Consider the following 12348-nt stretch of genomic DNA (forward strand, 5'->3'; position numbering starts at 1 on the left):
AATCTCATTTATATGAAAAGATTCAATCAGCATTTTTTTGTCCATGCGGGGTTTCAATTTTTATGGTGGGGGCTTTCCATAGCTATAATGAATTTTGTACCGTACACCTAAACACAGAAAACTACATTTGTACATTTTCAAAATGAAATAAATAAACAAATCATTTAATATAATTTTGTGCACACACACGGTTCTAAAAAATGAACTAATCTCTATTTTAAATTAAATTATTATTAATAACATATGTTACTAAAATGTAAACAAAGTTTTAGCTAAATAAATATATAAACAAAAACACCTTACAGCCCCAGATCCTTCAGAGATAAACCACAGTGTGAACTGAAGCTTCAAGAAACAGGGTATCAGACCAGATGAGTCTCGGGGGACAATGTCACAGTAAATCTAGTCTGCTAACGCCTTTCCAGAGTACATCCAGAGTTTATACTAAATTCATTTAAAAGCATAACCTTAAAAGTTTAAATCAAATCTTTAAAGTTTTATTAAAATCATATCTTATATTTATCTTCTAAGAAGACTTATGTGTTATTTTTAATAAACAACGTCTGTTCAAAAACATTAGATTGTTGAAAAACTGTGCTTGGGCATCTTAGATCTTTTGTCCATACAACATGTTGTCAAAGTTTTGTTGTTGTGTTGTTTTTAAGAAATCCGAGGACTCCACATTGCTCTTATTTAGACTAAGTTGTATCATTTGCAAAATCACTGACACGGCATAGCCTAAGTAAAGTTGGTCTTGAGCGAATATTTAATTTTACTCGTCTTAATTCAAAGTATAAGATCATATCATTTTTACTTGCATCTCCCGAACTATCCTTAATCAGTGTGGAAACACACAGGGTGAAACCCTTTTCTGAGAATATCGGTTATCTACTCAAAATATATGTAGAAGTGTAAATCTGGTGTTTAAAATCTGTCTGGTGGCCGCATGAATAGACTTTGGGGAGAGCTGATGATACTATCTATAGCAGGAAGCATGCCCTTTGACCTCCTCGATTGTGGAGGCTTTTTTGTTTGTTTTTTGTTAAAGACCCAACTACAAGTTAGTTCTCCCAAAAGAATTTCTCCCATCTAGTGGTTCTCCCATCTACTCGCTTTTTCAAATGCGTGTTGCAACTGCGGTAGCCGTAATGTGTCAAGAAGCTATGACAACATGGCTTCCAATAGCACATCATTGAGTTTAACGATACATGTTCTACTGTTATGGCAGCTATATAATGATTTACACAACCAAGCAATGAAAAAAGCTTGTAATTTAGACCATACCTTTGACTTACCTGTCGAGAAGAAATCAGGCAACTTCCCTTTCAAAGTCTTTCTCCTTCATTAGCTCTTTCCACATGGGGAAAAGCTATCCCGATATTTATTTACATACCGATAAATTAAGTTTTAGCTTTTAGGCGATGAGGATTCCTTCTCCTGCATAACTATGATCCAGCATTATAATGTACTGTGCAGCCTTTTCAAATTTGTCTGGGGCAGTATTAACGTCTCTCATATGGTCTAGCGGTTAGGATTCCTGGTTTTCATCCAGGTGGCCCGGGTTTCGACTCCCGGTATAGGAAGACAATTTTTTTTACATTGTCAACAAAATTCAAGTTCATCAATAATCATTTTTAGTTATCCATAGTCTTGGAGGCCTACACGAACTGCAGAAACAAGCAGAAGATATGTAAAAACTCATAAATGCTGTTTCAGTACTGAATCATTTTCACAAATACAATTATATAGAATTCAGAAAATTTCACTATGGAATATTTACTTTATCATTTAGTACATCATCATTTAAACTTTTCATCTCATAATTATGACGCATAGTCATAATTTTAATTTAAACTTTTTGTCATAATTATTACTTAATTCAGAATTACAATTTTTGTCAATTACGCCTTTTTAACATAACACTATTTTGATGGTCCTTTTGAATGTGCTGTTGACTATAGTAGTGTTGATGATGAAACGTCTTGAGTTAGGCTAGCGCTTTTTGTCCCTCTCTGTTATTATAGTGTTTCAAGATGGCGGAACGGCACGGAAGCCTCCTTGGACTTACCCGCCCCATGTAAATAAAGATAAGAAATGTTTCGCTTACGAGGATAAGTCAGATCATTGGCAGAGGTCATTTTACACCCATGAGGACATATTTTATGAATACAGACAATGATTTTAGCTAATAAAATACCATTTTTTTCAACGAGCGAATCTACACATGAGAGGCCTTCAGAAGTCATAACTTCAGGGGTCAACAGCTTAGGCCCGTTGGTTTAGGTATTTGTAAAAATCAAATACTGTATTACACTTTTCAAAGTTACAATAAAAAGACCTGTTGTGTTCTGACACAAGGCCATTAACTTGTTTTTATAAATGTATTTTGCTTATTTCTACAAATATCGGCCTGAAAATTGAAAAATCAGAAAAAGAAGAAAAAAACAGTGTTTTAAAATACAACTAAACCATGATAATGTTTAGTTTAGATGTTGATGACTAAGCTTCTGGCATATAGTGCAACCACGCAACAAGAAATCTAATATTGGTGTAATCTTTGCTAGGTCTCACTCACGACACACAACTTTGTAAATAAAATAAAATAAAATATCATTGTAGTCATTGTACTGTAATTTAACCATATTTTATTGATTAATATTATGGCTTCATGTTGATTTAAAGTTTTTAATTGTTATTAACTAATACCTTTATCTTTTAACATCCGGCACAAAATGAAAGAGATGTATTATTTGAAAAAAAAAAAAAAAAAAAAAAAAAAAAATTGGAATGTTCACAATCACTATGTGTCAAAAACAGTATGCGTGTAAATAGTTGTGCTAAGTTCCACACCCTATGGACTAACTTTAAAAAACAAAACAAAAATACACATACATATATATATATATATATATATATATATATATATATATATATATATATATATATATATATCACTGATTCTTGAGATAAGGGACAAAAGTACTTTTGAAAAGTGACAAACAAAAAATCGATACTACATTCATTTGAATTGGATATCTTCATAAACACGGGTCTCATCTATCATACTATGAAAAGGAACAGGTTTTTTATTTAACCACTTTTTATAAAAATTGACATTTACTCACTTAGTAACCTGACATTTGTCAACTCCGTCTGACACATGAAAATGTTTTTTTTGTGTGTTTGATCAATTCAACAACACTGTAAAGTCTTTAAGTGTGTAGAAATGGTGTGCCTTAGCAAGGTTAAGTGATAAATTGCGTTGTATACACTTTTAATATTATTTTACATTGTTTTTGAATTAGCCATTTTAAATTACCTTCATTTAGTTTACTAATTTTTTAATTTTTAATATATACAATCAGTGGTTTTGTGCACAAGACACTGATGCATGTAGATAAGTTGGTGTTTTAATGTATGAACACACTCAATCGAACAAAAGAAACATACCTTTTTATATAAAAATGAAAAACCTCCATCTTACGGTGTTGACACACAAATGACGGTGTTGACACACAAATGACGGTGTTGACAAACTAATCGAGAATAAAACTGATTAAAGATATTTACCTAGTTTTGACATGGCAAAGGGAGAGAGTATCAAGGGAAAGGGTATCAAACTTCATACAAAGAGTACCTGGTGTCAGGATCTTGGCACACATGAAAATGTCAAAATGTTCCTGGTATCAAAAGAAAAAAGCAAATGTATCTGGAGGTCCTCTGTTGGTCATCTATACTGAACAACACGTTTGTTTTTGCCCCCATTCTTCATGATCTGAACTCAAAGATCTAAGACTTTTTCTATGTACACAAAAGGCCTATTTCTCTCAAATATTGTTCAGAAATCTGTCTAAATCTGTGTTAGTGAGCACTTCTCCTTTGCGGAGATAATCCATCCACTTCACAGGTGTGGCATATCAAGATGCTGATTAGACAGCATGATTATTGCACAGGTGTGCCTAAGGCTGGCCAAAATAAAAGGCCACTCTAAAATATGGATCAACCGATATGGATTTTTTAGTGCCGATGCCGATACCAATTTTTTTTCATCAGCCTTAGCCGATGACCGATACGGGGTGCCGATTTTCTTGGGCCGATATTTGGAGCCGATACTGCTTTTGCTCACTCAATTTAAATCATAAAAATGACACAATGATGATAACAAATGTTACAAGTCTCAAATAAAAATAAGGAAAATTTATTGAACTAAAAAAAAAAAAAATATTTGACAAATATTAAAAACAGGTGAGGTAGAACAAGTAAAAAAAAGTTCAGTGCTAAAATTATTGAAAATAAATAATAAGCATAATTCAAATTCTTTAAGTAAATTCTGAAAATAAATATTTAAGCATGAATAAAATAATTACACTATTGCACACAGTAGCAACAAGCAAGCAGCATAATAAACGTCTGTCGTTGCTATGGAGCCATGAACTGCGCTCTCCATGATGACATGGAGGAAGGATTAATTTATTTCCTGCCCTTTACGAATATATTTATGGAGATGAGAAATAAAAACCCGCCCTGTCCAGCTATGATCAGCTGTTCGGCCGATCTTTCGATGTTGTCGTATTATTCCACCACGCTTGCGGCATTCTGAAAAGTTGAGATGTTTTTATATCGATGCGGCGCGAACGCGCTTGGAAAAAACGAGCCCGTCGCTTCCATAATGAGCGTGCATACCGCGCGCCTACATTTGAAATAACGAACTTGAGCACGCAAAAGACGTGATATGTGAACAGGCCCTAAAAAGTTTCGATGTTTTCATCTCACCACGGCATAGGAGCGCCTGGACAAACGAGCGCGATGTGTCGCAACCGCGTCGCTGCTTTTATGATCACACGTCCAAACCTCAGCCAGGTGGTGGCTGAATAAAACTCCCACAAATATCACGAAACAACGTCGGCATTATTTAATCCTATGACCAGTGTTCGTAACAGCTGCCGTATGCATATGGATAGCCTCAAACTTAGCTATTTGCAGCTCCCTAAATACAATGACAAGCAGTTTTATAGATGAGGCATTCGCGTTTTCCATTTGGACCCACAAATTTGCTTAGTTGCACGCACATATAGAGCAACGTGTTTCCACTTTTAAAGTGTATGTCAATATTTCAGCTAAGTCAAACAGTTAAAAGATGCTTTGAAAGTTTAAAACTTGCCATTGTCTTGAAGAGGCTTCCAGCACTCTGCTAGTGTGGGAGGGGCAGTGCATGGGCTGCACGTGAACTGCCGTGTCTCCAGCAACACAGAGCTGCCCACGGACGCCTGTCTGTAAATAATGCCGGGAAAAAACTATCGGCGAACGCAGCAGCCGCGTATCGGCCGATGCCGATACACGTCAAACCCGCAAATATCGGCCAGATTTATCTAAAATGTGCAGTTTTACTGTATTGAGGGGGTCTGAAAACCAGTCAGTATCTGGTGTGACCACCATTTGCTTCACGAAGTGCAACATCTCCTTCGCATAGAGTTGATCAGGTTGTTGATTGTGGCATGTGGAGTGTTTGTCCACTCCTCTTCAATGGCTGTGTGAAGTTGCTGGATATTGGCAGGACCTGGAACACGCTGTCGTATACGCGATCCAGAGCATCCCAAACATGCTCAATGGGTGACATGTCCAGTAACTATGCTGGACATGCAAGAACTTGGATGTTTTCAGCTTCCAGGAATTGTGTACAGACCCTTGCAACATGGGGCCGTGCGTTATCATGCTGCAACATGAGGTGATGGTCGTGGATGAATGGCATAACAATGGGCCTCAGGATCTCGTCACGGTATCTCTGTGCATTCAAAATGCCATCAATAAAATGCACCTGTGTTCGTTGTCCATAACATACGCCTGCCCATACCATAACCCACCGCCACCATGGGCCACTCGATCCACAACGTTGACATCAGCAAACCGCTCACCCACACAATGCCATACAATGCTGTCTGCCATCTGCCCTGTACAGTGAAAATCAGGATTCACCCGTGAAGAGAACACCTGTCCAAAGTGCCAGATGCCATCGAATATGAGCTCTTGCCAACTCAAGTCGGTTACAACGCGGACTGCAGTCAGGTCGAGACCCCGATGAGGACAACGAGCATACAGATGAGCTTTCCTGAGACGGTTTCTGACAGTTTGTGCAGAAATTCTTTGGTTATGAAAACCGATTGTTGCAGCAGCTGTCTGGGTGGCCGGTCTCAGAAGATCATGGAGGTGAAGATGCTGGATGTGGAGATCCTGGGCTGGTGTAGTTACACGTGGTCTGCGGTTGTGAGGCCGGTTGGATGTACTGCCAAATTCTCTAAAATTCTCTACGGCTTATGGTAGAGAAATGAACATTCAATTCACAGGCAACAGCCCTGGTGGACATTACTGCTGTCAGCATGCCAATTGCACGCTCCCTCAAAACTTGCAATATCTGTGGCATTGTGCTTTGTGATAAAACTGCACATTTTAGGCCTAGTCCACACTGACAGGGGTATTTTTATAACTGGAGTTTTTCCTCCTGTGTTTTAAAAAAAAATCCGTCCACACATACTCTGTTTAAAAGAAATGTCCGCCTAAATGAAAACGCAAAAACACGCTATCAAGCACTGTCAAGAGCATGCCACACCAGCAGGCGGCGATATAACCCTAATCGTAAAGCCACGTTGACCAATCAGAAGCCTGAATCAGAAGCAAAAACCCCGGTTTTACTGTCTACACACAACACTGCAACCGGCGTTTCTGAAAATCCTCACCCCGGCAGGGGTTTTCAAAAATGTTCGGTTTCAGTGACCTGATACTGTGTTTCCGTGTGGACGAACGGCCGAACCGCGTAAAAAAAAAGTCACGGTTATAAAAATACCCGTGTCCATGTGGACAAGGCCTTAGAGTGGCCTTTTATTGTGGCCAGTCTAAGGCACACCTGTGCAATAAACGTGCTGTCTAATCAGCATCTTGATATGCCACACCTGTGAGGTGAATGGATTATCTCCGCAAAGGAGAAGTGCTCACTAACACAGATTTGTGAACAATATTTGAGAGAAATAGGCCTTTTGTGTACATAGAAAAAGTCTTAGATCTTTGAGTTCAGCTCATGAAAAATGGGGGCAAAAACAAAAGTGTTGCGTTAATAATTTTGTTCAGTGTATATTTGAACTAAAATGTAAATCTAACAAATGATTTGCAAGAGGACACAATAGGCTGAGAGCTAACTAAAAATACTTTTTTATTAAAGTTATTATGTGGCATTTGGGTATATTAAGATATTTTAAGTCAATCAACATGTATACTTAGATCATATTATCATGTTATGTAGTTGTTATACATTACTTAATGAGTCCTTGGAAGCACTTTTCCACTCCGTCAGCTTACATGTCAACACCGTCAGACAAAATATCTGACAGAGTTGACATCTGACGGAGTTGACAAAACAACATGTTTTTTCAACTTAATCACGTCTAATAAATGGTAGCCATTTTTATTTTCCTCAGTTGCCAGCTGCCATTAAACTAAACAAAACTACCAATTTTTATTTCAAAATTCTTGATTGAAATCATCCCTACTTTGAAGACAGTGTTGACACATAAAAGCTGTGACCACAGGGATTTCAACTTGTTTGCTGAATATATATATAAAAAAGTAAACTTACGAGACCATGTGTTGGACTGCTGCATTCATCAACAGATAGAAGTCAAAGGGGGTCCTCAGGGTTAAGTTGACCAAAATATGCCTGATTTATTTAGAATTTGAAACATTTCTGACGGAGTTGACATGAATTGATGACAGATTTTGAAAGGCTATTGTTAATGTATAAAATAATGCAATGTTCACTTTAAGTATTTTGTGATATTTTATTAAGCCATCCAATTAACCTCATATTCATATTTGTGCATTTTGGGCATTTTAAAACACTTTTTTTTTGCATTTTGATTTTGTGACCTCTATGGAGGACGAGTTCATTTGCATGGGCTTTCATAGTGCAGTGCCGGTATTTTATAAAATTCTATGAAATAATATAAATATATACAAAACTAAGGGTCTAAACATACACAAGTCTTTCATATCCAACTTTTAAAGCCTTTTAAATTAAATAATTTATTGTTTTTTAAGGTAAATTGCAACATTTTGATGGGGGACATGTTTTGTCCCTTATCTCAAGAATCAGTGATATATATATATATATATATATATATCATTTCTTAACTAAGCAACTGCTTCTTAAATTATCAGACACTCACCGCACTGATGTTAACATCACCATATGTTGTGTTTTCTACCATGATTGTAGTAACTATTGTCCCACCATTCTTCTGGGCAATTGTTAAGTTAAGCTGATTAGGGTTCTGAATTAATGGCTGTCCCAATGATGTAGAAATATTATGCTTTCGTCGTTGTGGAAGGTTGTTAGGCTGTTGAACGTCACCATCTGTTAAAAAATGAACAATTAAATACACAACCAAAAACCATGTAAACATTATAGTAAAGCTTATTGAAGATTGAGAAACATATTGATTACTAACAAAGTAAATTATACAACTTTTCCTACGTTTGATATTCTTTTTTCTGATTTTTTTCACTATGGACTTTTTATCCTTTTTCATGCTGTTTTCTCTCCATATTTATTCTGTAGTTCCTCTACTGTGTCTTCCAACCTCCCTGTTGTTCCTCTCCAGCTGTGTTAACCAAAGACAAACAGTTAGAAGAATAAAATGTATGTACAATAGCAAAAATAAAGTTGGTCATTAGTTGTTAGGGTTAGATACACCTGTAGACACATTCATACACCCGTTCGCCTGTTTTCATTTAGCATACACCAGAGTTCAAACATTCACTTTTTCACTTTTTATTTATTACATCAAGAAAACATGAATACGACACACTGCACTTGGATGAATACATTTATTAGATTTATTTAATAATATTACCAGTTCCATATTATCTTTATTAAAAAATAAGGCAATAAATGATTTTATTTTTTAAATTTGACTGCATTCTTTACTTTTTGATTTATGAATTATAACAGACTGATGGGAAAAACATTATTTTGCAGTTACTTTTTTAAAATTTGTTTTATTATTCAACTATCTCTTTCTTTTTGTTAGATTTTATTAGTTGTAATTTTATATATAAACATTTAACTTTTAAAATAAATGTTTTACAACAACATCACCATCTTCCGCTATATTTGGGCCTCCATGCTCATCTATTTACAGTATATGATATTGGTGAAGGGGGCCAGCATGAATATATTTTTTAGGGGGCCCCCGAATTCTCTACGGCCCCGTTCACATCGCATCGTAAGCGCATAATATCACCTGCTCAAGTACTTCTTGACGAGTTTCTTCTGTATTAAACAGCGAATCTTCTCAGTCAGATCGTCGCAAGATCTCAGGAATCCTCTCACACTGCTTGTGTTCACGAGCTCCATCGCTGCAGTTGTGTGTGTATGACTCGAACGATTCAAACTTCTCTCTGGCGACATGTAGGACTTGTTGGTTATGCAGGAACTAGTTATTTATGGCTTTCCTGAGGCCAACCTCCATACATTCTACACAACAGGGTGGGTGGACCCCAGCCTGATAAATATTTCAGGACATTACACGCTCTACTCTAGCTCTACTAGCCTCGGACTGCTGCGCCACTGCAAAAAAAGTTGAAAGTCCTGTTTGTCTGAACCTGACGCAAACTTCTGACCCACAAACTTCTGCGCATTAACGCACGATTGTACCGCAAGGGAGATTCCAGGAACATTGCAGGAGATTCAGGAGACTCTTCGAAAAGCTGAAAAAATGGCGACGCAAAACCTAAAGGAGAGCGACTCCCCGTTGAGTTCTGGCGATACGGGGTACAATTATCCTCCGGTGTGTGAGTGTGCCACGGGCAAAGAGTGTCGTTTAAGAGCTATGCTGGACTCTATGTTTAAAGATTATTTTAGAGGCCAAATGGTTGGCTTGATGCACAGGATCATCGACGCTGCGTGTGATATGAAAAAAGATTGTGCGCAGGACACCAAACGTGTGACAAATCTCAAAAATGAAATGGATGACGTAAGAGGCTTGACAAAGCCATGGCCTGATGTAACGCCCATGTTTTTTGACGGCAAAGAGCCGAACGGCGTAATCCTCAGAAAAGTTATGGATGTGTTGCGTGAATGTTGTGACAAATTCGAAATCATTGAAATACTCGCTATATGGACATTTGTAACGGATCTCTGTGTGTCACTGGTGTCAAAAAATGCAAAAACTGACGTTGGGGAATTAGTTGAAAGTCTGGTCAACTATACCCTGGAGCAAAACATGATAGCCTGCAGAGATTTTCTATTCTGGTTAGACCATCTGTAAATGTCTTTCACTCAAATTTCTTCTTCAATGTATGAAAGTATAATGTTGAAATAAAAATTTCTGGTTAAAAAAATGTCTGAGCTCATTAAAATAGAATACATAAAAATAATAATATTTAGAATAATAAAAAATACTACACGATTTAAAAGATTAAATATTTAAATATTTGTATTCCTGAGGCGGCAACCATTTCCAAGATGTGAATACCTGAAATTGTGTGGTGATTTTTCAAATGATACAACTAAATTGCCCGCTGTGTACAGAACAGAAAAAGGACATTTTGTGTTGTTGAACAAAATTTGATTTTGTTCTTAGCATCGGGTCCTGCATCATAGACGGTATTTAATCAGTTTAATAAGATTATGTGTTCGGACGACTAGACACTAGTCATGGGATGTCCAGCAGAGAGAAGGGTTTGAGTGGTCACAATTTTATGTCTTCATCCAGAGCCTTCATCAAAAGTGCCTTTTCCCCGCTTCGCAATGTAAATGTTGGACTATATGTCCACACCCGTAACATCGACCACCACGGCATCCGTTTCAGGCCAAACAGAGGAGCGGGTGGGTTACATGGATATGTCTCACCAGGATATGTCTCACCAGCGCCCTCCGGCTTGTCACAATCTTGGCATGCGTCGGGAACAGGAACGCCTTGACACCTTTAAGAAATGGACTCCTGCTGCATTATCTCCGGCCGAGCTTGCCAAAGCTGGCCTCCACAACTGAAGCAAGCCACTCTGTCGCCCTGGCCAAGGTAGTAGAAACCAGCTTTGGCAAGCTCAGCCGGAGATAATGCAGTATCAGAGCACCAGAGACATTACCCCAGCTGCCGTTTCGTTCGAGGTGACTGTGCAGATAATGTACCTTTATCTAGCCCTTTCAATGTATCGGCAATGCAACGGTGTGAAGAAAGGTTGCTCACATTTGTCTACTGGCCCTCAAGAATAACTGTTCGACCAGAACAATTGGCTAAGGCTGGTTTTTACTATGTTGGTCGTAATGATGACGTGAAGTGCTTTTGTTGCGATGGTGTACTCGGATGTTGGGAGTCTGGTGATGATCCATGGGTAGAACATGGCAAGTGGTTTCCAAGATGTGAATACCTCTTGCAAGAAAAGGGCCAAGAGTTTGTTCATCAGATTCAAGCAAGATTGCCAAGACTATTTGAGCAGCTATTGACTAATGGAGACAGCGACTCAAGAGAATTTGTGAGAGAACAAGAGAACAATCCTGTGGTGAAGTCTGCTTTAGAGATGGAATTTGAGTGTGGCCCGATGCCCCAGACAAATGAAGCTGCATCCCCTAGTCAAGATCTTTCAGACTTGCCTATGGAGGAACAGTTAAAAAGACTTCAAGAGGAGCGCACATGCAAAGTTTGCATGGATAAGGAAGTGAACATTGTCTTCATCCCCTGTGGTCACCTAGTTGTGTGCAAAGAATGTGCACCTTCTCTGCGCAAGTGCCCCATATGTAGAGGATTGGTCAAAGGCGCTGTCCGTACTTTCCTATCCTAAAGTTTTCCTATCATTTGCATTTAACTTAATAAATAATAAAAACAAAGGAGAAGTTTATTATTTTCACTCAGTCCAGTAACAAAATTTGTTTAAACATTACACGTTTAAAACATATGGCTAAATTGTTCACCATAAGTTCTGTTACACACATTTAGAAAGTAGCTAGGATGCGCAGGCTTTAAGTTAATTTGACCAACAAGATGTTAAAGTTCATAGAGTATTGAGTTAAAATGAAAACGTGATAAATATCGCATCATAACTTCAATAGTTATCAAGCACCAGCTGATTTAAGTTTTTCTTCAAACAAAAGTAATTTTCTGATCAATCATCGTACACCTACACGTGTTTTGTTGTATGCACAGATTTTAAGGGTCGCTTATAGAAAGAGGTATCCTTGTCTTTATTTTTAAAAACACAGAACCAGAGAACAGAGAACCTTGTGCGGCATATCCGCATAAAGGGTTAAAATATACATTTTAGCGCTATTTAAAAACTAGGACGGTATAATGTAAATGTCTC

At 37.6% G+C, this 12348-nt stretch overlaps 1 protein-coding gene across 1 annotated transcript; it reads left to right on the forward strand.

Moving 5' to 3' along the window:
• Window positions 1-11208: 11208 nt before the first annotated feature.
• LOC308689306 (putative inhibitor of apoptosis) lies at window positions 11209-11829 on the forward strand (the record flags this gene model as incomplete). Its single annotated transcript, XM_081362959.1, has 1 exon — window positions 11209-11829. One exon carries the CDS (start codon window positions 11209-11211, stop codon window positions 11827-11829), a length of 621 nt encoding a protein of 206 aa, XP_081219085.1.
• Between the last annotated feature and the right edge of the window lie 519 nt (window positions 11830-12348).

The sequence above is a fragment of the Scardinius erythrophthalmus genome (assembly GCF_964197995.2).
Source record: "Scardinius erythrophthalmus genome assembly, chromosome: 4".
In the NCBI taxonomy this organism is placed as follows: domain Eukaryota; kingdom Metazoa; phylum Chordata; class Actinopteri; order Cypriniformes; family Leuciscidae; genus Scardinius; species Scardinius erythrophthalmus.